Raw genomic sequence first — 27,629 nt, 5'->3', positions numbered from 1 at the left:
GGGGGGGGGGGGGGGTTGCTGCTGGTCCCGTTCACAGGGGACATGGAGGCACAGAGCAGGTGGGGACGGGAAGCTGGGTGGGGGCCGAGAGGGTCGAGGCCCGTCCACTCTGGTCTGGGTGTTCCTCAGCAGGCCCATCTGACCCCACTGCCCGCCTCTGAAGCAGGACTCCTGGGCCCTGCTCTCTTCATCCTCTGAACAGCTCTTGGAAGGAGGCCCACCCCTCTGAGCTGACCGGACAGGGACTAGAGGCTTCCCAGGCCCCATGAAGTCCCCAGGCCTGAGGATAATTGTGGAGCCCAGCAGCTCCAGCCCCCACGCTGCCCTTCAACACCACCCTGCCACTCTGGAATAAAGGGCCAAGGTGACCCACCCAGCTACCCACTCAGCCACCCTGAAGGGCCACCGTGCTCATGAATGTTGAGCCCCACCTCAGCCGGCCTCTGTGGGAAGGTGGAGGGGCTGCTCTCCTCCCTGTGTCTTGTGTGGGTGCCTCCTCTTCCCCCTCCCCCACCTCCCGCCCCCAGCAGGAGCACAGGCCCTGCAGGACAGAGCCACTGCTGAGCCTGCTGGACCGGAGGGGCCAGAGGCTGTGCTCCTCACCGAGGGACACCCAGCGGCTGCTGGGGACGCAGCAGTACCAGGACGGGGCCTCAAGCATACTGGAGGGCCCAGAGTTACTGAGGGACCCTCTCAGAGGTTTGTGGACGGCGCTGTCTTCTCCCCCGAGAGAGGAGTCTCAGCTGTCCCCACCCTGGGAAGGCAGGCGAGGTGGCAGGTGACTTGTCCTGCGCATGCCACCACGGCCACTAGACAGAGACCAAGTTTGCTTCCAGGCTGGGCACAGAGCTAGCCGGAAGGAGGGGGTGACTGGGAAGGAGGGGGAGGCTGGGAAGGAGGGGGAGGCCAGGCAAGTCCTGGTCTGGCCCCTGGTCTCCACCTTTTCTGGGAGGCCTAGTCCAGCCTAGTGACCACAGGTGGACAGCTGAGGAGCTCAGGGACCCCAATGCCTTCAGCTCAGACGTGAGTGCCCATGGAAGAACACTGGGGACCCCTCAGGGACTGTGTGTCGAGACCTAAAAGTAGCCATTCTCCCCCCCACCCTGCTTCCCCACAGACCTTGAATATCCTTATGCCCTTAAAAAAATATCATGCTAGTTTTCCCCCCAAGGGAGCTGGTACTTATTACTATCTTCTACGTCCCCAGAACTTGTTATGTGTCTTGTTGTATCCTCACAGCTCACTTAGGGGGATAGGCCATGTTCTCCCCATCTTATAGACAAAGCAGCTGAGGCTCAGAGAGATTCGGTTACCGGCCCAAGAACACACAGCTGGTAGGTAGGGTGCTGTTCTGGGAGGCGGCATGATTGCCCAGGGATGGCACAACCCCGTGACAGCATTGGACTCGGGCACTGTTCTCCCAGCAAACCTTCTGGGTCTGAATCTGAGGCACACACAGAGTCCCCTGCCCCAGCACAGGATCCCCTGGCCGCCTTCCAAGGGACACAAGCAATGGCTGGACCCCCAGGTTGGCCACAGTGCCATGGGGAGACTTCCTAAAGACACCCAGACTGCCCAGGGCCAGTGGCCCCCGTCTGCTTCCCCCAGCACCCTGGGGAGGGAGACTGGGGGCCGAGTGGGGGCTGGGCGGGCAGAGGTCTATGAAGCCGTTGGTGTGCAGCCTGCAGCTGCAGCTGTCTAGACACGGGCAGGCCCCGTCCCCCTGCACTCCCTCCCGTTCCTCTGGAGGAGTTTGGTGTCTCTCAGAGATGGATCTTTACTTCTAAAGGTCGGGCCCCTGCTTCTCCCCTTCCTGGGTGGGAATGGAGGCTCCCAAGCCCCATCCCAGGCACAGGCACAGCCCCCTTCTGTGCCCCAGTGCCTTCAGGGAGCTCAGAGGACAGGGTCCAGGACCTGGAGGACGAGGACCGACTGGAGCCCTTCAGCTGGCATTCCAAGAGCTGTGTCCCATACCCAGCACCTGCACCCTCTGCCAGTTCATGAAGCAGCCCGGGGCTGGCTGCTGACCCGCCCCCGGACCACTTGCGGATGGCCAAGGCGGTGATCAGTGGCTCGACACTTGTCCTCCTCACTGCCCCCCACCTCATCACAGGGCCATGTCTGCATCCAGAGGAGGTGGGGTTGTGGGTGCGAGTGGGGGAAAGAAGCCAAGGGGTGGACAAGGAGCTTGACCAGCCAGGTCACTAGAAAAAGCAAGGGCCTGGAGGGCCAGGGGGGCACGAGTCCCCGGGCTACCTTCCAGAAACCTCTTCCACATGGCCCTGCTGCCCACGCCACTGCTGACCCTGGCAAGGCAACACGGTCATGTTCAGAGGGGCCGGTGGCCTCAGCTCCCAGCTCCCCAAACGCAGTGGGAGAAGAGGCTGGGCCAGGCCAGGAGTGAGCGCCTGGAACAGCAGCGGGAAGAGAGTGCGTTTTAACCACAGCACCATCAGGAAGCTGGCTGGCTTCTCCACACACCTTAGTTTTCAAGTGAGAAATCAAATTCCGGAAGGACCCGGCCTGCCTGGGTCACACGGCTCATGAGAGGCATGTGGGGTGCAGAGCAGGGGCCTTGGGGGCAGAGGTGCTGTGGGACGCGGACCTCCCTGAGCTCCCCGCCACCTGGTGGGCAGGCCAGAGGGGGCTGTGGGGACGGCTGCTGCTCCTAGGGAGATGCCTGTGACCCCAGAGGTGAGAGGAGATGCCTGTGACCCCAGAGGTGTGCTGCTGGGGCCCAGCAGCACACAGCACATAGGCAGGCGGGTGCCCGCCGCGTGCAGACCGTTTCCCACGCTGGGAGCCAGTCCCCACTGCTACCACATCCCCTGTCTCTGGTTTGTGGCCTGCTGACGGTCAGCATCACACGGCCCTCCCACCTGGAGCTGCTGCTGCTCCAAGGCCTGTGTGTGAACAGGAGAGGGGCAGTCCGTGGAGGGCAGGTCAGGGCCGGGGCGCTTCCTCCAGGGGCTCCTGGCCAGCACCTGCAGACCTGGAGGATGCTGTTCCCCTGCCCAGGGCTCAAACCAATGACCACACTCGGAGGAACCGACCAAGGTGGCTCTGACCTCCCTCCGTGCCCAAGTCTCACCCGTTGTCCCGGCAACGCTGCCTTCTCGTGACAAGGTGGCATGCCCAGGGCAGCAGGCACCTGACTAGTGGCAGCAGAGGCGGGACGGGTCCTGGCCCCACTCGGTTTCCCCACCTGTCAGGACGGATTGACAGCCATTCTCTCCAAGGGCCACACAGGAGGCCATGAGAAGGTGGAAGTCGGGGTGACTATGAGGGATTATCATCGTATCTTCCCCCAAAATCTTTAAAATGACTTTATTGCTAAGATGGGTTAAAGGAAAATTATTCAAAATTACTTGTTAAAGCGCGGTGGGCAGGACTTCATTCAGCATGTGCAGGTGGGTACAAAGACCACCACAAGGGGGTCTTGGGAGAGAGACAAGATGGGGCTCAATTCCAAACTCAGCATGAGCAGAGTGGGGTCAGAGGACAGTTTCCTGGGGACACCTCCAGGCTTGGGGGATTCTGGCCAAACTGACTTAATACTCTGGCAGAAGACTGGCCAGGTGGGCAGACTTCCCCAGGGACTGGTGAGGTGAGGAACCTGGGCTCAGCTGTCCAGGGAGGGGGCCTCTTGCTAAAACTGGATTTCACAGTTTGCAGAAGGTTCAGAAGCCTGACTACAGTGGGGTCCAGCAGAGCCTCTCTGCCAGTTGACGCGATGGTAATATTGAGGATGTTTTGGAGAACTAGAGAGAGACCTCTGACAGCAGGACACATGCTTCCCCTTGGCACGCGTACGCCTGAGCCTGTTCAGCGCCACCATCTGAGCCTGTTCCCGGCTCTGAAGTGGAGGGGGCTGTCTGTGGGACCAGGCTCCCGCACCAGCACCAGGCTGCTCCCCAGCGTTTCCTGAGCCCGCGGCTCACGGGAGGCAACTTGAAAGCAGGGCTGAGACACACAGAATGGATTTGTGAGGTTTAATACCCAACAGCCTACAAAAGACTAATAAAAATCTGGGGCAGGCTTTTCCCAAGAGGGACGTGTCACTGTGGGGAAAAATGAGAGCGCTTGTCCCCCATCCGCAGGTCAGAGGCACCGTGTGCTCTTGTGACTGTGTAGGACAAACGTGGCGCTCAGTCAGCCTCCAACAGCAGAATTAAAAGTGCTCCTGCGTCACCTTCTTTGAAAATATGTATTCAAAGAGGAGGAGATGTTATGGGGCCTTTGTGTCTGGAACCAGGGTAATTAAGATCTCCTGCCTGCTTTGTGAGAGCTGACCCGTCAAGAGCCAGCGATGCCCTGTTGGTCCACTCTGAGTGTTCTTTCAGTTGGTCGGGTTTGGGGTGGCGCTCCGTGGACACCCGCCCTCTGTAGGAACGTGGGACGTGGGAAGGCAAGGCCACTGTTCCCCTAGATGCCTTTGCCCAGAAGACAGGGCATCAGAGATGCAGGGACACAACGCAGAGTGACGCGGTACAGACATGGGTCTCCTTTTCTGTGATCTGTGAAATGCTGTGGCCATCCGGTTGCCCAGGTGATCCTGAAGGGCAGGGGCTGCGGCAGCTGTGAGACCCCCCTCACACAGAGCACCAGAGCCGCCCTGGGCCCAGCCTCCTGCTCCCCTGAAGTGGAAGAAGCGAGAGCCTTGCTGGGCTCCCTCACAGGAGGTTTAGAGATGATGAAGGCCAGGACTGAAGGCCACCCAGGCTGGCCCCCGACCGAGCTGGCAGTGCTGAGGGTTGGGCAGCCAGGGCGGAGGCTGGCCTTCTGGCCCTGAGAGGCAGACCTGGGTTAGCTCCAAACGCCCCCCCCCCCACACTCTTCTGACCTGCTGGCCCAGTAGGGAACGGTGCTTGCTCACCTCTGTGTCCCTCCCCACACAGAGACACTGAGAGCCATCAGTGTCCCCAGGCATGTGTGTCCCAGTAGGAGGTGCAAGACCTTTGGGGGGTTCAGTGTACAGGAAGGTCAGGCCTGGCCTTGCACTCCAGAAAGAGCATTCTGGTTGCTGCCCCATTTTACCTCGCTTTTTTCTCACATTTTCTTTTTAAAAATTAATTAATTAATTCTAATTAGGTTAGTTAGCTATCTCCCATTCTTTTCATCTTGCCCTCTCCTTCTTAGGAAGCCATCTTTAAAGGAGCTTATTATCTTTTTAGGGGGTGTGTTAAAACCATTAATTTGTTAAATTAGTTTACTGCAATAGTATATTTTATATTTATAATTTTTGAAAACTTTTTTGGTCATTTTTGCCTTCTTAAAAAATGTAGGCCCCTCACCCTCATTAGAATGGCTATTACCACAGCTGCTGTCGGAACCACAGCGGAGCGCTGGCGAGGCCAAGCTGGGACGCCGAGTGCCTGGGTGGAGGCTGAAGACATTGGCCACTGTGGAGAAGGGTTCGGCGGTCCCTCCAAAACTCAAGATGGAGCTACATGGGACCCAGCAATCCCACCATTAGGTCTGAAGCCCAAAGAATCGGGAGCAGGTTCTCGAGGAGGAAGTTATGCACCTATGTTCATAGCGGGGCACCACGGTGGCTGAGGGAGAAGCCTCCCACCTGTCCATCGGCCAGCAAAGGGCAGCAAGTGTGGTCTGTGCCGTGCGTGAGTGGTCTGCCACTCAGTCTCAGGAAGAGAGGACGCTTGAGGACTTAGGCTGGGGAACAGCCAGAGCTGTTCCACTCACAGGCGGTACCTAGAGTTTCCAGATCACAGGAGAAAGTCGGGGGGCTGGAGGAGGGGGGAGGGGGGATAGGGTTGGTGGGTTAGGGTTTCAGTTTTACAAGATGAAAGGATTCTCAAGAGGATGGCTGGAGGTGGTGTTTGTGGAGCAAACGAACACACTTAACCACCACCCCGCACTTCAAAAAGGGTTAAGGTGGTGAATTTATATTTGACCACAGTTTTTAAAAACTTGGGGAAAACTTAGAAGCATTTGTGATTAAGTTTGTCTTAGGCGCTCGGGCGATCCTCCCTGTTCTGTGTCCACGTTGTGAGTTTGGGGGGGCCAGTTGCGGCCAGGGCTGACGTCAGGCTCAGGCTGGCCCTCGCCCTCACTCTCCTCCTGCCTGTGACTTTCGGGAGTCCCACAGTTTCCACTGTTTTTGGAGGTGAGGGCAGCCACAGCTTGTGTTTCAGAGCTTGTAGGTGCACCCAGGGAAGAGAAGAAGAGAGAGAACAGGGCCGGCCAGCTTCAGAGGGACCCAGGTGGCTCCCCTGCGGGAGGGGTTTTCCAACGGGAGCTGCCCCCTTCAGTTTCAAATCACAAACAAGCCTCCCCAGCACCAGGTGGGGACACCTCCCGCACAGCCTGCTCCTGAGCTGGCGGTGGCTCTGAGGGGAGGGGAGATCACTCTTCCCCCTCAAAGGGATCCCTTCGTGAGTGTGGGGGAGGCAGAGGTGACTCCTCCAGGGACACCTGGGGATGGGACAGGACAGGGGCAGTGTCAGCTGGTGGAGTGGGCCCCAGGGTCTGCGGGGCAGGGAGGAAGGAGGCCCAGGAGGGGCGGATTGCTCTTTAGAGCCCTGCTTGTTCTCTGGGGCAGGCGAGAGTCACCCTGGTGGCCACCTTTCCTGCTTGCCCGCCAGGTTTGCCGTTTCCCGGTCCTTCTCCCTTCCCTGCACCTGTCTCCTCCTGCATCTCTCCCTTCCGCCCCACAGAGCCTGCATGTGGGAAACAGCTGTCCTTGTGCCGAGAGCTGTCATGGTGCCCATTTTACCAGGGGGATGCTGAGGCGCAGGAGGGCTTAGATGACTCCTCCAGGCTCACACACCTGGACGTGGCAGAGCAGGTTTGACCCTTGAAGGTCTGGCTTTAGAGCCCAGACTTGTCACAAGGGGCTGGGCTTTATTTATTTATTTTTGCAATCTCCCCACTGTCCCCTGTCATTCCCCTGGGCAGCTCCCTCCTCCACCTTCTCCAAGCCTGGAGACTTGAGCCTACTGGCCTTAGCAGGACGGAGAGAAGCTCGACTGACAGGCAGGGAAGAGAGTGGCCAGGACACGTTGGTAGGGGCCTTTGGGCTCATTTCTTCCCTGCCTTTTCTATAGTGACTAGGTTCCAGTGCCAGAAGGGGCCTCACTGACCATCTCTGTCCCAACCTGCCATAATGCACAGAAGAAATCAGGAGCAGAAGCAATGAGCCTCATGTCAGGGGCACAGCCAGGACCAGAACCAGCCTCCTGATCCCAAGGCTCTTCCTGTTCTAGAGGCTTCTCTGCGGGCGAGGGTCCCCAGAGTGACTTATCTAGAATCAGCCCCAGGAAGCGCACAGCACGCTCACCCTCTTCCACTCAGGTAGCCTCTGCAAAAGGCCCACCAGAGCTCTCGGGGGCAGCAGACCTGCTCGTGCGGGGGCCTCGGGGCTTCCTGGCCCAGCTGCAGAGCAAGAACACAGCTTGGGGCGGTGGTGGGTGGTTAGGCCCCAGTCCCCAAGTAGCTAGGCTGGCAGGACGGAGGGCACTGTTCAGGCGGCAGTGACTGTGGACGGGGTGGGAGGCGGAAGCACACTCCCCGAGTTCTGGGAGTCACTGTGCGGACAGCCCAGTCCAGCCCAGACCCATTCAGCCAAGCCACCAACAGACGGGCATGTGCCCACTTTTTCTGAAAGGGTCAGATGGTCTCCTAATGGGGACTGGCCAGGTAATTGGAATTTCTAGAGCACTGTCCCCTCATTTGTGATTTGAGATGCTCTCCCAACCTTGGGGACCTCGAGGGGCTGCTGCAAGGGTCAGACAGGGAAACGGGGGGGGGGCGGGTTCTGAGAGCCAACAGCACTGCTCAGAGGTCTAGGACGGGGGCACGTCGGGTTTCATTTTGCCCCCTGGCTGCACACCGCGACGTCACTGGATTGTTACAAGGATCAAAAAATATCACAAAATGTGTGTCCCTTAAAGGGCGGGTGCTTTCCTTCGCATTTTGTGTGTCCCATAGGCCCTGGATGTGGAGAAAGAGTCATTAAAGATGAGACGTTCTCTCAGGACACAGACGGGCTGGCCCCAGCACCTGGGGAGGCTGAGGCAGCACCAAAACAGCAACAGTGACGTCAAAGCAAAACCCAGGGAGGGCCGAGCAGCAGCTGCATCAGCTCATGGACCTGCTGAGTTTGTGGGCTGGAAAGGGGTTTGGAAATCCGTCCCCAGGCCTGTTCTACAGCAGAGACTCGCCCCGGCTGGGCAGGCCGGTTCTGCTGGCTGCCTGGCTCTCCCATCGCAGGAGCCGTGCAGGCAAGCGGTGTCCACTCAGGTGTGCAGGAGGGTAGGTCCCAGGAGGGGCTGGTGGCCCAGTAGCCACCGAAAAGTTCAGTGGACTCCTTATGCCATCTTAGGGGAACTTTTCGGTCTCGTGATTCCAACAATACAGGGCCTGTACGGCAGGCTTTGCCCGGACGTTCGGCGCCAGGTTGAAACCCTGGCTGGACATTTAGTAGTCTTGGACACGGGACACAGCCCTCCAAGCCTCAGCCTCAGCCTGTAAAGTGGGCTATCAAGGGACTGCAGCTTATGAGCTGCTGAGAGGACAAAGGCAGGGGCCCCCTCGCCCCCTCTCCACCAAGGCAACAGCCACGGGTGTGTCCAGCCCGCAGGGGCCTGGGCAGAGCTCATCACAAGCTGGGGCAGCGTCACACTGACCCCGGAGAGGAGGGAGAGCTGGCTCCTCGTGTCCCCTCACCTCCACACAGGGCCCAGCACGTGGGAGCCCAGACGTGTGTGTTGGGCAAACTCCACTGAGTAACAGAGCTGCCCTCCCTGGGGTACTGACTCCAGGCCCCCGCCCACCAGACTCGGGGGATGCTGCAGACCCTCGTGTTTGTCAAACCGCGTTTACACATAAAAGTACGAGTGCCCTCTGCAGATCCCGGTGGTGACTGGTGCCATCTGAATGCTCAGAGGCTGGCTGGGCCTCTCTGCCAGGTTTGAAGAATGACCACAGGAAGCACCGACCCACGCTCAGGTCAGACAAAACCACGTGGCCCCGCCACACAGAGCGAGGGAGCTGTGGGGACAAAGGACACCCACCCTGCGGGCCAGAGAGCCTGCCGCCCACGAAGCGGCCGGAGGCCACATCACCGCACAGCCGTGGTCCAGGGGCTCATCAAGTTCAAGTTTTCCTCTTTGGAACTTTCTGAAATTTCTAAGAGATATTTTGTCTGAAGTTGGTTAACCGGCGGCTGCGGAACCGGCGTTCCCGAGGGCTGGAGAGTTGACCCCGCCCAGCGCCTGACCCACCCTGCTGGACCGTGGAGCCACGCCCCTCATCTGGCCCTAGTCCAGACCTCCACCTCACTTGGAGTCAAATGTCCCTCAAGGCTGCGGGCGACTGTCACTCTCCGTCTCCAACCCTGAGCTCAGGGCCCCGAGCTCACCTCTGCCAGGCCTCCCGCACCTGTCCACCTCCCGGCATTCAGGAACAAGCAGCCCCTGGGCGCGGAATTTACTCCAAAGAAATGACCACAACTGTGGACACAGGCGTGTGCAGAGGAATGTCCACGGTGACATTATTTACCATGCGTCCGACTGTGAGGCCATCTAATGCCCCACCACAGGCAGAGGGAAAGTAAATCATGGACTCCACAGGCACTAAAACCCGTGCTGAGAAATACTTGGTGACAAGAAAGATGGCCGTGATTTACGGTGACGTGAAGGAGCCGCGAGAGCCAGGCCCGCAGCCCGCCGTGGGGGAGTGGGCAGCGTGCTCCTGCGGCCTGATGGCCACATTTAAAAACAATTTTTTCTTTTTTTTCCTGTATTTTCCACAATAAATATGCTTTGAGTTTGTAAAATATGATAAACATTGTCTTAGGGGGTGTGTGATTTGGGGTCTAGAGGCGGCGGGTACCCGCAGGGAGGCTGGGTGGGTGCAGCGGCCCCGCCGACTCCCAGCTCCGTGGTCTCTGTCGTGGTCCAGGGTGGCGGAGGCCTCCTTAGTGGTAAGTGACCATTAAGGTGCAGCATGAAGTAAACAAGGACACACAGTGGTGACTGCGGTTGGCACTGGATTTGCAAACAGTGCAAGTTAAAGGCCTGGGACAGGCGACCTGGCCCCGCAGGGCAGCACTGGGCTGAGAGCAGACCACAAGCCCCCAGAACATCCAGGTGAGGGCACCCAGCCCGCAGGACCCGAACTCCACCTGCAGCCTCTTCTGGCTCAACCACCAGCCTTGCCTGCTCAGGGCCCTGGAGTAAAGGGACTGAGGCCGGGTCTTCAGGCTCTCGACCGGCAGATTCCTGACGCAGAAGCGGGAGGAAAGAGGGCTCCAGAAAGCCCCTGGGCAGCTCTCCCCCACGTGTGCTGGCCAGCTGAGGTGCTGCCCTTCTCCCTGCTGCCTCCCACGGCCCTGCTGCTCTGGACCAGGGGTCCCCTAGCTCCGCTGAGCCGCCTCCTGCCGCCCCCCGGTCCTGAGGACTCTCCGCCCGCCCTCAGCACGGCACTGGTTTCTGGGGTGCTGATGCGGTGCAGAGCCACAGTGGTTCAGGCTGCGCCCCTGCTCACACTCATCCTGAGGCAGCTTGGTGACTTGCGGGCTCTTCACGCCCCAGGTCCCTGGCTGAGGCCCGCCCGGCGCTGGCGTCCCATGTGACTCCCCCTTCCCAGTTCCCCTCTGGGATGCTCAGGTCCTTCAAGGGGCAGACGAGCAGGGACGTGGGCTGAGGCCACCTGGAGAGGGCCTCCAGGGAGCTGGAGATGAGCTTCCGTTTCCGGCACCGTCAGAAGACTCTTGGCTTCAGCCACAGACAGACCTGCCACTGGCATCCCCACCAGACGCCTGGGGCGCTCCGAGAGGCTTTCTACCATCCCTTCAGCCACATTCTTTTAAAATTTGTAGTCCTAGAAAACACTTACTAAGGTGCTGCCGTTTTCCTGGCTCCACCAGGGCCCTTTACACGCACTCTTTAATTCTCCCCGCAGCCCTTCAAGGTAGGCAATCTTCACTTCATATAGGAGAAAATCGTTTCAGAGAGGTTGGGGAACTTGCCCAAAGTCACAGAGCTAAATAGTGATGGAGCCCGAATTTTAATTTAGGTCTGGTTGCCTCATAAGTCTATCTGTTTTCACTTCCTGCCTAAACTGAGTTCCTTCAACCCCACTATCTAGATGGAGCTGCAGATAGAAGACAGAGGAGGAGCCGCACGGGGACACCCAAAGCCAAGGTTGCTCTCTGTGGTTTATGACTGTCCTCCTGGAGCCATGTTCACGGGCACCCCCGTGTTAGCAGCATGGCGTTAACGCAGCTTTAGTAGGAGACAGACCGCTGGACTCCTGGTAAGTGCAATCACCAAAATGAAGTCAGATAAATTGTCCAGCATGGGCTAATCGTCACTGAGTGACTGACTAAGGAAAATTATGACTCCAATTTCTAGTCCTCAAACAGCAGTGGATCCCCCACCCCCAGAGATATATGGCATTTTTTAAAGTCATTTGTGCTTGTCACACTGGGGGGGGAGGGTGCTACTTGCATCTAGTGGGCAGAGGCAGAGATGCTGTTAGCGTCTGACCGTGCAGAACAGCTTCTAGCAGAAGAGTTCCCGTCCCAGATGTCAACAGTGCCAAGCCAGGAGTCAGCTCCAAGCATCCAACCCCCAGGGCGAGACCAGCTAGAGGCAGACCAACACAGCAGAAGACAGCGGTTGTGCCCTGGGGAATTGTGGTGGCACAGACCTGGCCATGCCTGAGGGGTCCACACCCTGCGGGGCGAGAGGGCATCAGGAATTTTGTCCAGCTTGCTTTATTCAAGTGTGGCCTGATGGAATCGACTTAGTCTTTCTTTGGGTTAAAATCAGGAGTGGAAAATGTAACCTCTAAGAGGAAAACACAGAAAACGAGAGTTGTGTGTAATGGGGGAAGCCGGGGCAAGGCCTGTGCAGGGCCGGAGACAGGTGCATCCTGCCCACCACAGCCGTGTGGCCGGAGGGCCTGGACCTGGATCTCCAACACTAGGCTTCAAATCCCAAGTCCACTGATCACCAGCCTTGAGCAAATCACCTTCTTCAACCTCATTCTCCATCAGGAAAACTGGGCCAGGCCTACACATCCCCCAGGCCATAGACTCTTTATGACATGATTTACCTAAAAGCCCTGGGCCCAGCTCTAAGCTGACCTGAGCGTTCCCCTGGTGACCGTGGTGTGGAAGGGGTCTGCTACGCTGGGCATGTGGCTCTCGTCCCTAGAGGCCCCATGCACAGAGATCCTCCCGGAGCCTGCTTCCTAGGCTGCGCTGACTCCTGAGGACGGCTTAGGATGACGGGTGCCGACGCTGCAGACCCCCCTTCTCCCAGGGCTTCCGAGCCCCGCAAGGGCTCCCGCCACCCTTTTCCAGACTCGTGTTGTTCTTGGGTTCCAGTCTCTTTGCATCTTCCCTCAACAGGATGCTGGAGTTTTACTTTCCAAATCAACATAATTTCTAAGGTTGAACACCAGCTTAAAGTAGAATTCGCCACCCTTTGATTGCAAGCAGAGACAGAGAGGTGGCCGTCCACCATGCGCAGGTCATTCATTAGCGTTACTGACCATCTGGGTTCTGTGGCTCCTGCAGCACATGTGATTTCTCCTAACTGCCCCCTGCTCTCCTATGCACACCAGAATTATTTTGGAGATGAAGGCGCTGTGTGTTGTGATGTGCTGTAGGTTCCTGAGAATAGAAACTACGATGACTAAACTCTCCGAGGACAGAGCAAACCAGAGAACAACACACGCCCTGCCATCCGGCCAGCTGGGGCTCGCTGGGTTTTCCATTTCGCTTTGGTGACAGGGCTGCCTGACTTGAGGGTGCTTCCCCTTTAGCCGGTGCCATGTTTTTTTAAGCTTGGCCACCACCCACTCCAGCCACGTGGCTACCTAAGGAGGGGCCCTCAGGTGTCCCTGGTGCTACAGGATGGAGCCACAGAGGTGGGCAGATGCTTGCTGGTGGGATCACCTCTCAAACGCAGAGGTGGACACCCGGAGGGAGACATGCTGGAGGCGCCGTGGACGCAGGCTCTGGCTCTGCTCCCATCGCTCCCCACCAGGGGTGGGTGGACGCCTTATCGCATTTGTGAGTGTGTGTAACAAGTGTCATTGACCCTGACCCTTGGCGAAGAGCGCGCTGACCATGCTTACCCTCCGCGCGAACCTTCGAGGGGTCCAAAGGCGAAGGCTCCAGGCACAGAGAAACAGACACCAGGGTCCCTGCCTGGAGAATCTTTCAGCCGGAAAAGCAAAGTGCAACTACCCGAGAAGTCAGCGGTACAGAGTTGAAAAGGAGGGGCCGGCCCTCGTGACGGCCCTGTGTGAGGACCTGCCTGGGTCCTCGGCCCACACTCCCCAGCACTGGGACATTTGCTCTCCATGAGACGCCTTGCAGGGAGATATTATGGCCCAGACCCAGATGCTCCCACGTGCCCTGAGGACACAGAAGAATTCCTGGCCCTAGTAAATGGGGCTCCAGAACCAGGCTCACAGCCACCGTCCAGCAGTGCTGACTGAACATAGCTGCCGTCCCCTGCCACAGCAAATGCCACTTTGTTGGGGTAAAGCAGAATCAGTGTCGCTGCCAATCAATAGTCTCCCTCACAGCCCTGTGTCCAGGGCTCACCGTCAGCGCTGCCCACCAAGGAAGGGGAAAGGAGCCGTGGAAATGCAGGTTCTTCCCCACGGTGGACAGGCCTCTAGCAGGGCTCCCTGTCCCTTCCCGTCTCCAGTCCTCTCTCCCTTTCCCTACAGTGCCGCTCAGTGTCCCCTCCCAGGGAAACACCTGTTGGCAGCCTTTCTCGTCTCAGAGCTGAACTGGAGCCACAGCCGCAGGTGGAGGGCCTGGCAGCTGTGACCTGGAAACAGACCTCCTTGCGCTCCCTCCCAGCCACGGAGCCACAGAGGGCGCAGGGGCAGCCCAGCTGCCACACTGGCCTCTGCTCCTCTCACAGTCTCTTGCCAGCTCCCTGCTACGCGGCCAAGATGCCAGAGTTGGAGCAGGGAAAGAGGGTCTGAAGCACCATCTGAGGCGCAGAGGAGCCCCGCGGCCTGACTCACCAGCAGACTCATTCCGAGACTGCCGAATGTGCTGCTTGTGTTCTCTGAAGGGCAACCCCGGGGCTCCCGGGCCAGAGGCGCCCTCCCTCTGATGCGCACCTACCCCATCTTGGGGGACAAGGGGGGCCACTTATCGGCAGCCCCAGAGGCAGGAGACGTCAGTAATGGGAGCACTGGGAAGCTCTGTCCCCAGTGCCGGCCATTCAGCAGGATTCAGGGGCCAGCAGGAGGGAAAGTCCTCCCTGAGTGACATCCAGTGAAAAGACCCCTGCTGCTTGCTAGCTCTCCTCTCCTCTTCCCCATCGGGCCCTGTCCTGGTGACACCATCAGCACTCTGCAAAGAAACCAGGCCACCTAGAAGTGCCCTTGCCAGAGCCTTCAAAGAAGTCAGGAAGCATATTCTTGCATTGAAGTGAGAAATTAAAGCGTTGACTCAGATCGGGATTTCTGCAAGGGGCTTGTATGTGGTGCTAGGAAAGTTTCAGTGTCTCTGCACCCTGAGGGGGCATCATTCAAAGGGTATCCAAGTTTCAGTTCCTCTAGAAGCAGACCCAGAGGCAAAGGTTAAAGGACAGAGTTCTTTGGGAGAGATCCCAGGAAACAAGTTTGGATGTAGGAGTCTGCAGAAGAGGTCGTCAGGATGGGCCCTGACCCAACATGGTGGCGTCCTTATGAAATGGGGACGCTTACTTGCACAGGGAGACACCCAGGGGTGCCCCACATGAGAAGGCAGGCAGGCCAGGGAGCCCCAGCGCCCCTCCAGGAGCTGGGGGAGGCTTTTGAGTCAGGAGGCTGGCACGGCCAGCACCTCGAGTTTGAACTTCCAGGCTCCAGAACTCTGGGACAATAAACTTTTGCTTTCAAAGCCACTGTCATGCCCCAGGAAACTGATAGGGTAGATTCTGGGAATATAGCTTCTCCCCTCGAAATCTCATGTTGGAACTTACTCCCCGGGAGTACTAAGAGGGGGGCATGTGATCTGACATGGGCGTAGAGCTGAGGCCTTCAGGAGGTGGTGACAAGGCGAGATCCTCAGGTGGGTCCCCTGGAGAATGGTGGGGCTGTATAGGCAGAGGAAGGGAGACCAGGACACACAGGCCACGTGTGCACACCCCGCTCTCCACATGTGACGCCTCGTGCCACCCAAGGGCTCTCAGCAGAAGGGCCACCCCCAGAGGCAGCCCTTGACCTTGGGCCAGAACTGAGAGCCCAGCTATGTCTGGTTGCCCTGTCGCCACCCCGTCTGTGGACTCACGCTGTTACCTGAGCAGGGACTGAGTTCGGAGGCTTGGGGAACTGAGGCAGGCAGGAGGAGACCTCAGTGATGGAGCACCGGGAAGCCCTGTCCCCAGCTGGGACCTCACCCGGCAGCCATTCCCAGGGGCACAGCACCTCAGCGCCCACCTGAGAGCAGTGGCTCGGGAGTCCAGCCATCGGCTGAGGGCTGCTCCTACAGGACCCCAGAGTGGGGTGGCTCTCAGGAGGCCCCTGCCACCTGCTGTGCCCCAGATCACGTGGCTCCCCTTCCTCTCTTCTTTGCAACTCTACCATCTGACGGTACCCCCAGGATGCGTCCCTTGCTCCTCCCACAGTCCCCCAGGACCCTCCTGTCGGAGCCACTCGAGAGTCCTCCCCGAGCCCTTCTCACGACTCTGAGAACCTCTTAATGGGGTTCTAAAGACGGTCAGGGAAGAGGGACCCAATCTGCACAGAAGCGAATGATTGTCCGTCCCTCTCTTCCCCCTGAGAAGGGGGCCAAGTCCTCCTTCAGGGACCTTAAGCCAGCATCTCCAAAATGATGCCCCTCTGTGGGCAGCTTAACACCCTGAGGGGCACAGCCTGTCCGAGCAGAGGGCAGCCCGGTCGGCCTGGGGGGGACGGGCAATGCCGTTCCTGAGCCTAGGTACATTACAGCACCTACACAGATCCCCAGACGCCCCTGTGGACGAGCACCCGCCCTGCCGACCTGTGGGCACAGCTTTCTTTCTGCCTGCCATGTTCCTGGGAGAATCCAGTGGACGCCCTCCCAGGTCCTCCGGCCCCTATTTCCTTGTGGGAGGACCGGCCAGAGGGCCTAGGGAGGAGGGGCAATGGCCTGAAGAAGCTGGAGCCGGTGAGGAGACCAGAGACTCTGCTGGTGGACGCTGCCTGGGGCTCCATGCCTCTTTGCACCCCGCCCCCGCTCATGGAGGTGGTAGGCCCGCCTCGGCCTGGGCCCCGGGTAGGTGTCTGAGCCCACGCAGTGCAGCCACCTGCAGCTCTGTGGTGGCTGCCCTTCCGACGCCAGGCCCCTGGTGCACATCTGAGATCAGAGTGGCCAGGTCCAAGCAACGGGCCTCTTTACTGGCCCAGGGAGAGGACCAGCCACTTACTAAAGTCATGCTTTGGTGATCATTCTGCACCAACTTCAGGATGACTGGCCAACTGGGAGGTCATCTTTCTGTTTTTAGCTGAGATGACTCCAGGCTTGGACACTGCTAGGAAATGTCCAACCCAAACTTCAAAATGCCTGAATAGCCAAACCCTCCCCTCATCCCTCGGCATGCAGGAGCCGCTCCATGCTCTTCCAAATGGCCGGCAAGGGTTTTCTGAGGAAGTTATGGACTGAAATCAGGAGTTAGATCAGCTTCGAGCCTGAGGCTTTGATTTAGAGCCACAGCTGGAAACTAACAATGTGTTTTCTAAACTAACGAAATCAAGAAATTGCTGAGAAGATCAAAACCGCTCCCCGAGTCTCCCTCACTCCTCCCCTTCGTCCCCTTTGGATTTGGGGCATCTGTGACTGTAGACTCTTCACCGTCCACTTCAGCCCCCAAGGGGCTCCCTCTCCAAAGTGAGGTTCCGAAGCTTTGAAAATTAGAGACGCACCCCACCCCCATCCAGAGAGCTGTCCCCTGACGCGCTGCTCTGGTGAAGGGACAGTGTGCTTCAAGCCGCCTCTCCTGGAGTTGCGGACAGGCACGCTGCACAATGCAGCCTTTGCATGGGCAGGTGAGAGCCAGCCAAGAGTTTAAAAGGGGATTTCACAGGCCAGGTCAGCAGGGGGACGGGTGGGTAAGCAGTGGTGGATACAATTATCGGACTTTCTGGGCTGTCCTTTTGAAGCCTCAATGCTTAATAAAAAGAAAAAGGATAATCCTCTTTGCCAACCTTTTGTAGCTCAATCTTTATTGTTCCCATCGAAGCCCAAAGAAAATGGACAAGATCCATTTTGTCCAGAAAGCATTTGTGTATTTTATATAGGTCTGGGCTTTGAAGCATTTATCATTAAGTGAGAGAAAAGACAAAGATTTCTCTCTGCCCGGAGGAATCAAAGGAGGAATTTCTGAAGCTCTTTAGTCTAACTCAAAATAGTCCTGGGTGGCATCCCCTCAGTATATGCTTCCTCTGCCTCGAAACCCAGCGTGGAAATTAGCAAGCAAGGCCGACGAACGAGGAAAATGAGACCAGCCACGTGGGCAGATTCAGTCTCTTTGTAAAACTGAGAACTCTCTTGCCAGTGGGCTCTCCACTCATTGAACGCCATCTCCAAGATGCGGGCCCAGTCAAGGGCTGACACAGCTGACCGCTGCAGGTCTGTGTTGACCAGAGCACATGAAGAGCTTCGTGAAGCTCTACTGGTGATTGGCTGAGTGGCCGGCCAGGTTTCCATAATCAGAACCAAGTGCCCCTGGTTATATCCACCGTCTCCATGGTCAAACAGGCCACCAGCAGCCACCATGTTGGTTTGCTTACAGAAAGAAAGGCATCAAACGCTCTTTGTTTTGGACAACACACACAGGATGGTCACTGTGGGGAACACTGGTGAGAATCTGGGGGGTTGGTGACATTTACTGCTGACGCCTAAGTTTCCTGAAACTCCCATGCACTGGGTCTCCGCTGTGAGAAGAGCTCACCCCCGAGTTCTGAGAACAATGATTTTCCACCTTCGTTTTAATTCCAGCTGTGGGTCTGGGGGATCCCCACACATCTGGGCTTACGTGAGGTGGTGCATGGGCTTCCACAGGGGGCAGGGGGATGCGGTCTGTCCTGGGATCTGGGGCAGGAAGGTGGCGGGAAGGAGAGACGCAGGCTTGCCTGGGAGCAGGAGAGGGTGCGGGCCCGGTCAGCCTCAAGTCCTAAGATCCGTTAGGGGTCACTTCCCTCTCGAGATCCCAGAGGCTCTCGTCTGGACAGAGTGCTCTTGTCCCATCCTCAGAACCCTGGAAGACGCTCAGCCACGTCTTCACCCTGCTGCTCACTAGCTGTGACGGCAGCTCTGAGCTCAAGGGCTTCGGCCTTCCACAGAGTTGTCCTGCTGCCCCCAGATGCCTTGTAAATGCACAACCACACACACAGGGCCACGGGCCTCACACACACACACACACACACACACACACACACACAGGGCCACTCGCCTCACACACACACACACACACACACACACAGGGCCACTCGCCAGCACACACACCGGGCCACTCACCAAACATACACACAGGGCCACTCGCCACACACACAAGGCCACTCACCCCTACAAGGCTACTCGCCACACACACGGCCACTCACCACACACACATGGCCACTCACCACATACACAAGGCCATTCACCACACACACAAGGCCACTCACTCCCACAAGTCCACTCACCCCCACAAGGCCACTCGCCACACACACAGGGCCACTTACCACACACACAAGGTCACTCACCACAAACACAAGGCCACTCGCCACAAACACAAGGCCACTCGCTGAGACACACAAGGCCACTCACCACACAGAAGGCCACTCACCCCCACACACAGGGCCATTCACCGGGACACACAAGGCCACTTGCTGGTGCACACACACACACCCCTCAGGCACAGCACAGATGAGCACAGACATGCCACACACATCAGCACGCACACTGGGCACCCACCTACCCTACTGGGCATCCACCTGACCTGGACAAACCCCTGGGCTTGGCTCAGGCTGTGCATAACGGAGTCACCGTCCTGGCTCCCTCCCCCAGCCGGCATCTACAGCACAGGGGTAACCTGGCCCCCACACCCGTCTGCCCGGCTCTTCCCACAACAGCTCTGTCCAATTCTCCCCGTCACTCCCAGCCCAGATGGGGACAGGCAAGTCTAACTGAGACTGTTGTTCACGTCTTAGGCGAGCACGATTTGGGGCGGTGGGAAGCTGCAGAGAACAGGATGGGGGGCTCGTCTCCCAGACAGTGTAAGGGAGGCAGAGGGTCTGTGGGACCCAAACGCCAGAGCCTTGTCGCGCGACGTTCCTGGCCAGCCGTCCCCCACCCCCTCAGTTTGGCCAGGGCAGCAGTGGCTACAGACCCTCGTCCCTGTGAACGTCCTGCTGCAGGGTCTGAGCTCTGGCCTCGCCCTCCCTCCTCCCGTTCCCTGGACCCCTCTCCAGGCCACAGGTGTCTGCACGTCTGCCTCTGGGCGCTCGGTCACTCTGTGGGGCCTCGGCCTTCTCAGCGTGGTTTGCTCTGCTCCACCAGGAGCACGAGGGGGGACCTGCGTGTTCCACTTCACCCCCAGGTCCAGTAGGAAGATGCAAGTTCTGACATAAGTAGAAGACAATTTCTTCCCCTCCTTGAGGATTCAGTAAAAAAGCCAAGTCTCCACTCCAAGTCTGTGTCAGGGAGCTGTTCCTTTAGGAAATCTCATACGCAGGCCGAGGAAGGCACATGCCCACAACAGCTAATCACAGGCCAACACCCCTCAAGTGTGATTTCATTTCTACCTCTGCAGAAGGTGAGGGAGCAGGAACGAACTAAACACACACCAAGCTCCACCACCTGCAGGAAAGTTCCAAAATAGGCATGTTTATTAAAAGTAAAATGGAAAATACGGGTTTACCGGATTTGGGGAAATGCGAGTTCAAAACTATGATAACATGTCAGGGAAAAACAGGTCTTTATTGACAACCCAATATTTCATGCTCAGCAGGAAAATGTGTAGTAAAATAAAGATATTCAGCAACAAAATAATTATTTCTTACTTCAAGAATTGAGAGGAAACTAGAAATAAGTGCTTACTAAGGAGAATTCCATAAAATCTGCTTCGGAACTCAGCGGGCGGACTCAGGATGGAGCGGATCAGCTGCAGAGGGTCCCGGGTAGGCCCAGAGGCCCGGGAAGCGTGTCTGGAGCCCATCTATCCTGGGCATGTCACCAAGCCTCACGAAAAGACCCTTCTTCTGCCTTTGCTGCCACTTGCCCCCCGAAGATCTCTACTGGACTCTGCAAATGACCGGCGGCCAGAGGGGCCAGCACCCCGCCTGCCCTGCTTTCTCCCGGCTTTCTGCCCCTCATGCCTGAAAATTAGCTGCCGAGTGGCATGATCCTCGCAGACATGATCCTCACAGCCCAACGGACACTCCCAACACCTCCAGCCCTGCAACTCGGCCACCTCCAGCAAAGCCAGGCCTTCTCCAGCAGTCCCAAGTGGCCCCTCGCACCTGCGGCAGATGCACAACCTGCAGGGCCAGCGGAGAGCTCCAAACCCCGCCCTTGGCTTTTCCCAGTCGGGGAGTCGTTTTATAAGACAACCAGAGCAGCCGGAGAAGGCAGCCTACATTCTGCCCCCACAGCCTACCCAGGTGGGGCGGGGTCGGTGGAGAGCTCGGGGATTCAGTGTTCTCAGAAACTGCGATTTCAAGATGATGCATTTTGTAGCTAAAAGGGTTGTTCAGCCCCCTCCTCTTCTCTCGTCTTACTGACGAGGACACTAAGGCACAAGGGGAAATTAACTGGTTTACAGTGACGGGAAGAAAACGGAAGCCAGTTAGGCCAGTGGTTCTGCTCTGCTCCTTCAGGAAAATGAGGCTGTGTCTGCGAAGATGGGGAAACTGAGGCACGCAAGATGATGGCCGTGGATTTCCACGCACCCTGCGCACAGGCCCTTCTGACAACATCTCCTCCACACTCCCTGTGGGAGACAGGCACCACCTCTGCATCTCACAGAGGAGGAGCAGGGCTCTGGGCGGGCTGCTGGCCCCGAGGAGGGCTGTGAGAGGCCCTGGCCCGTGTCCCTGTCCTCCTGCCTTCCCAGCCTCCTTCAGACGGACACAAACATCTGCAGATGGTCCCCAAGAACCAGAAATCACCCTCTGCTCAATCGGATTGTTGTCAACAGAAGTCGAGGGTCCTGTGAAATGCTTTTTTATTTCAACCCATTCTTTTAATTGTCAATCCTAGATTTGCCCAAGTAATTAACAAAAGCTACATCTGTAAAGATTTTCCTGCAGGATCCGCTATCATGACAAACCTCAGAAACGGCTTAAATGTCCAACAAGCAAATGTCCAACAGCCAAGAAAAGGTGATGCTGGTGCACGGAAGTGCCCAGAGCATTCAGAGCAGGAAGGCAGGCCGAGCCGAGAACAGCTCACACCAGTGTGCAGGAAAGCAGCATCCGACACGCTCATGAGGAGAGCCAAGACCAGCAGCATGAAGACGCTGGCATGGGGCGCAGAGAAGGAAAGGAGAGCCCCTGGGCTGGCTGGTTATGGATTGAAACAGCGCTCACGTCCTTCCGTGATCTCATATTTTTATTAAATATCTCAGATTAACAGAGGAAGGAAGTGATAGGTACCCGGAGCAGTTATTTCAATGCTGGTCTGTGAGACCGGCTCTAACCCTGTGTCTTATTTCCGTGTTTTGAGGCAATGGGGCGATTGAACGGTGTGACCTCGACTATGATCTACAAAGTCTCCATTTCCCCTTGGCACCTTTAATCTGTTAATGATTTCTTTAGTCCAGGGGTGAAGGCCTGATTGTTTTCTGCTTTTCCATAGAATTAAAGCCAAATCAGAAAAAATGAGCTTCTATCTCTATTTCTGAGATACATTAGTTAACTACGTGAATTCATCTTCTTTATGGATCCAAAATAAACAAATAGCAGAATTTCCCATGGTCCGCCAAGAAAGTTTTAATGTCGGCAGGATTTTACCTTAAACCAACCCGACCTCACCTTAAATCACAGTCCACTCAAACTGCCTTGTCCCCTTCCAATTTCATTCCTGGTTTTTGTTTAGTTTTGTTTTTAAAGCACTTTGTTGAATACTAAGTTGTCCAGAGGAGAGGGTCACAGGACGCCAATCCAGCAGGCCCAGGTAGACCATTAACGCAAACCTGACGGTGGGGGACGTCTGGATCCCCTGCTCTCAGCAAGCCCCGATGCTGCTGGGCTCCAGGTGCTGTCCTTGGGGCTCCAGGAGCAGGACGGCTCATCCCTCGGGAACTCTGAGCGGTTTTCAGGCTGGAGGACGTGGCTATGCGGCAGGGACCAGGGATCACTGTGTTTCGACTAACAGGTTAAAGGACTGATTTAATCATTTTCTTTAACCAGATGGAATGAATGCGTGTTCCAAATTGATTAAACTGACCATCACTCTCCTGCTGACAAGAAATAGCTTTGTCCAAGCAGAATTAAGAAAGCTATTTTGAACCATTTCTGAATACTGCTCACCCAGGGGACCCACAGGAGAAAAGGGACTCCCGACATGTGTGTCCTAATGCAGGACAGTTGCCTGGACCCTGCTAGGTAAAGCCCAGGGTGCAGTGCTGGCCACTGTTGGAGGTAAAAGCGTGGACATCCAAGAAAACCAAATCTGGTTGTTAGAGAACAAAAGCAAAGCTGAGAAGAGCAAGTGACTACAGCCGGGTTCCATGCCTCGGCCAGCGCCCAGCGCCGCTCTGGGAGGTGGTGAGTGGCAGCAGACGTGGCCTGTCACCCGCAGGACAGGCACCAGCGGCCTCTCTGGGCATGCAGAGCCCAGTGCAGAGGCCAAGGCAAAGGGACGGCGGTGAACTTGTGCTGCGTCACGTCCACACTCCTGCCGGTCCTCCAGCAGCCTGACCGAGGCTTGGTGTTGCAGATGGACACACTAGACACGCAGGCACCCGCACCACCAGGCCGCCTGGGCGGGTTCTGAGCAGACCAGGTGGTCCCAGCTAGGATCCCAGTGAGATGCAAACGGATGTCCCTCATCCTCGGGCCACCCTGAGGAGGGTTGTGGGGCCACGCTATTTCTGATTTTCTCCCCTTTCAATATTGACATTATATATTGTTTTCACTTTGGGGAAATCTTAAAAATTTAAATTCAAAATTCCATGAACATCCCAAACTCCAAGCCTCCTTTCCCCCCCAGCCAATGTGGGATCATGGAGTGCACCCAGAATTCAGAGAAGGGGTGAGCTGGGTGCCAACAGATGGGGGAGATGCCGCTGCGGCCTTACAACGCAATCGGAATGAATGGAGAACCCCAGCGGCGGGTTTCCTCTCCTGTGCCTAGGTCTACAAGAGCTCAGTCGAGGTGTAATAGCACTAATTGGTGCAAGTTCTCTAACTGGCTCATACACGCAGGGCATATTGCATTCACTTTCCACCTCACATCTCTACTACCTTGACTTTAGAGATAAGAAAACTGAGGCCCAGAGAGGCTCAGTAACTTGCTAAAGTTGCACAGACAGAAAATGCTGTGGTTGGCCTGACTCTACCAAGTCCAGTGACTTCCTAAAGCAGAGCTGCTCACAGCCCTGGGGCTTCATGTCCGAGCTACGTCTTTTCACTAAAGAAAGCACAAAAGCTGCGCAGACCCCCGTGCATTCTTGGCCATGGTGGAGCAGGGAGTCGGGCACCAAGGAGCCAGGGCCACAGCCGTGTGCTGCGCACCAGGCAGGCCATCCTAGTCCTTCCGGCCTAGGCCCTGGAGGCTGCCTGGGCAGGTTCTGGACAGACCAGGTGGTCCTGGTCAGGATCCTGTTGAGTCGCAAACGGGACAGGCCTGGTAAAAGCCCATGTTTGAAAGCGGCTCGGGGACAGGTCACAACAGGGCCCGGGCCGGGAAGGCCCCACTGCTGCTGACAGCCCTTCCTGCAGGGGAGCACTGAGGCGGCCTCAGGCGGCCTGGGGCGTCTGTTTATCAGCCTCTCTAGAAAGAGCTGATGGTCAGGCTCGGACACAGCAAGGTCCTGAAAGCGAGAACCCTTGCCCTGCCCTCTGGGAGTGGGCGGCCTCCGTCCTCGGGCTTTGCTCCCAGTTCCTTCTGACTCCACTGGGCCTGTCCTCAGCCCAGAGCCCACACAAGCCGACCAGCTGGGAACTGCAGGCGAGACCTCCCTCCCGGCCTCCCCAGCCTGAGGCCTCCAGCTGTGCAGGATCCTGGCTGTTGGGACCTCCTTGTCCCCTGCACACAGGGAGGGGCTGCCCGGCTCCACCTGGTGCCCTGGCCCACAGCTCGCTGTGACTCACACCCTTTCTGAGAAAAGCTACAATATCAGAGAAAACCCCACGTCCTGCAGCCCTCGCAGCCGGCGAGGTGCTAGCCCAGGGCCAGGCCATGCTGGGGGCCTCGCCTGCCCTCCCGGCACCTCCCTCGTGGAGGCAGCCCCACTGCAGAAGGACGGTCCTAACTCCCTTCCCTGCTCCCCAGACCCACACAAGTGAAGCTCGCCCTGTTGGCAGAAGCAGCCTGACACCCTCTGGGCAGGCTGCGGCCTCCCTTCCCCTCCAGGGTCTGCGCTGGGGAACACGGGAGGCTGGACACAGACGGCCGGCCTCCCAGAGCCCAAGTCCTCCCGGTGGCCCCTCGACAAGGCCCATCTCTCGTGGTTCCCTGCTTCTGTCTCTGGCCGGGGAAGGGAGTGTCCTAGTGCGGCCCTGGCCGTGAGCGTGACAGGACCCTCTGGGTCCAGAGGTGGCAGGCGCTCTGTGGGGCTGCAGCTCCTACTTCCCACACCTGCCGCTTCCCCCTCCTGGGCCTCTCAGTCCTGGCCAGGAGTTTCAGGCCAGTGACCAGTGCCACTGGCTGTGACCCTGCCTGACTGGCTGGTGACATGTCCTCTGTTGGCAGAGTGAGGGTGCCTGCTCAGGATGACGGGAGGGGACGGTGGCCGGAACGTCGCCGTGTGAGGTGGCCTCGCTGACGCCGGGCTGGCCTCTGCTCCACACTCCCTCTGTCCCAGCTGGCCGGCCTGAGGCTCTTGGGCCTCCTTCCCTCGCCCCCCCTCCTGTCTCTTCTGATCACCAGGCAATCCATGCTCTGGGCAGCTTGACCCTGGGCTACAGTTTGGAGCCAGGGCTTCCCTGCCCTTGATTCTGGGAGAGCAGGAGGGGGCAGACACCAGGCCCTCACGCCCTCGAGGACCCCAGCACACGGTCTGAGCTCGTGCCGCCGGGCAGCACCTTACCTGTAACTGGGCACCACACCTGCAGGATGGCCGCGATGGCTAGCGCCTCCCACTTCATCTTGTCCTTTCTCCCAGGAGATGCGGGGCAGAGGACGATGGCAGAGCAGCCTGGGCTCTGAAGGAGGCCCTGCCGCTCTGTGTGCCTCCGCCTCAGGAAGTGGAGGGCCGCGGGCCCTGTGAGAACCCTGCCCTGGCTCACGGCAGGAAGCTCCGAGGCTTGAGGTCGGGGGCGTGTTTACATCAGCCGGCTGAAGCCTGCTTTGTCTCTGGTCTGACCCTCGTTCTGTCTCTTTATTGCTGGCTAGTTCTTGTCCCACGTGTATCAATTCCCACCTTGATGGGCAGGTCAGTCCCAGCGCTCGCACGGGAGCGTGGTCACCATTCTGCCAGGCCCTCGACTGTTTCGCGGAGGTGGGGAAAGGGCAGAGCTGGATTCAGAGTCGGGCTGAATGTGAGATGAACTGCTGGGCTCTGGGGACATCTCCACCTGCCCCTTGCTTGACCCTTCAGAACCACCCAAAGGCTGCGGCCTCGGGAGCCACCCAGTGGGCCAACAGCCCATCCCTCGTCCACACCTACCAGGCCACGCTGGCCAAGCCTCCGACACTCCCACGAGTCACGGGCAACTAGGAGATTGTTGAAGGGACAGAATTGACAGCAGTGTGACTCGTTGATAGATAATTAACACACTCAGTGTCCCTCGTCAACCTTGGGGAAGCTCTGTTGGCCCAGCACGGGTCACAGGCTGCCCTCCTGATCAGTCATGGCCTTCAGGAGGACAAGACACGGGCCCTCGCAGAGCCTCTGTGACAGGAAAGGGAGGGGAGGATGGGCACACAGAGGCAGGGCTCTCCACTCTGCCCTGGGCCCTGGGGAGCACTGGGGGCTGGTTGGCTCCTGGAGCGAGGCCCACACTTTGCAGTGGAGGAATCAGGCAGGGGCAGGAGGGAGACCCTGGCGGACACCTGGCCAGCAGCCGGAGCGCCTTCCAGTAAGTGATGCAGACGAAGCCACTGTTGGCCTGCCCGCCTCTCACGCGCCTCTCGGAAACAGCAACCTCATTCCCCTCCGAGGAGGCCACACTCCCATAGCCTTGGTGGAGGGCTTTGAGAGCGGTTCCCACTGCCATGGGCTCCATTGTAGGCCGAGTCCTCCCACCGGCCAGTCAAAGCACCATATTCTGCAGTTTACAAGGATAGTTCAGAGACAGGCTCCGTGGCACACGCCTACAATCCCAGAGACTCGGGAGGCTGAGGCAGGAGGATCCCAAGTTCCAGGCCAGCCTTAGCAATTTAGCAAGACCCTGTCTCGAGACCAAAGTGTTGGGGATGCAGCTTGGTGCTGAAGTGCCCCTGAGTTAACTCCCCAGGACAGAGGGGCGGTGGAAGCCCTCTTCCAATTCTTTCTACAGCTCCTGGGAGGGGCACCTATTTCTTGGAGAACAGAAGCGGTGAGGACAGCACCACAGCCATGGCCAGGAGCCAGGAGGAGCAGGCTGACCCTCAGGTGTCTCCTTCTGGGGTCCTCAGAATCGGGAGGGAAGCCTCACCCACAGCGAGGCCAGAGGCTGTCTGAGGAGTAACAGGGTCTTCCCCAAGGGGGCTCTGCCCCTTCCCACAAGGCCTTGCACTTGAGAGTCCCTCCCTGGCTTCTGACACTCCCGAGTGCCCACTGTGAAGACCTTTGTCCAGGCTGCAGGGACAGCAAGCCACCTCGTAGTTCCCTGACTCCCAGGTCATCAGAGACCATGCACAAGAGGGAGGGCTGGCTTCTGTCCTCAGCGTTACAGAGTCAGCCCCTCCTGGGGCCCCCTGATGGGACAGCCCCTGAGCCCCCCACCTCTGGCCAACATCCTGAGCCGGCGTCCAGGGATGCAGGCCACGGAGGTCCAGTGCCTGCTGTTTCCCTGACCAAGTGCTTTCCCAGGGGCCACCATGCGCAGGGACAGACCCTCTGGGCCTGGGTGCTTGTACTGCGCTCTGCGCCCCCCACCCCCAGGGGTCCCTCCGCCTGAGGCCTTTCTCTACTCTCCTCCTGAGGACCTCCTTTTCAGACCTGGTGCAAACGCCCCTCACTGTGCAGCCTCGTCCACACCTACCAGGCCACGCTGGCCAAGCCTCAAAGTCCCCTTGTGCTGCTTCTGCAACGTCTGCCACTTCTCTGCCCAGGCAGCGTGCTGAAGTGTGTGACCCCCCAAGCTCTGCCGAGGCCTTGATCACTCTTCTCCAGGGCCCAGGGTGCGGTGGGATTTAACAGGGTGGAGAAAGGGACCCCCCCACTCCCACCTGGGGGAGGATCAGTCCCTGGGGCCAGAGGCCAGGCCTTAGGCAACTCGAAGGCCCAGAAGTGAACGCCGAGCTCAGTGGGCACCCAGGGCTGTTCATCTGGGGTCCCTGCATGAACCAGCGGCAGGAGCCCACCACTGTCACA

General features: G+C 58.1%; 1 protein-coding gene across 2 annotated transcripts in view; it reads right to left on the bottom strand.

Moving 5' to 3' along the window:
• The window catches only part of Cd247 (CD247 molecule), a 60,163-nt gene extending 34,726 nt beyond the window's left edge, over positions 1–25,437 (bottom strand). Inside the window, exon 1 of one of the 2 annotated variants that reach the window (XM_015491888.2) lies at positions 25,200–25,437. In XM_015491888.2, the coding sequence (XP_015347374.1) occupies positions 25,200–25,257 (58 nt within the window). In that variant the 5' untranslated portion in view covers positions 25,258–25,437. The remainder of the gene's footprint in view (positions 1–25,199) is intronic. The other variant, XM_015491889.2, reaches the window with a different exon arrangement.
• Positions 25,438–27,629: the final 2,192 nt, after the last annotated feature.

The sequence above is a fragment of the Marmota marmota genome, unplaced genomic scaffold (assembly GCF_001458135.2).
Source record: "Marmota marmota marmota unplaced genomic scaffold, marMar, whole genome shotgun sequence".
NCBI lineage: Eukaryota > Metazoa > Chordata > Mammalia > Rodentia > Sciuridae > Marmota > Marmota marmota.
Note: the sequence above shows the minus strand (reverse complement) of the source record. Positions and strands in the feature narration are given on the sequence as shown.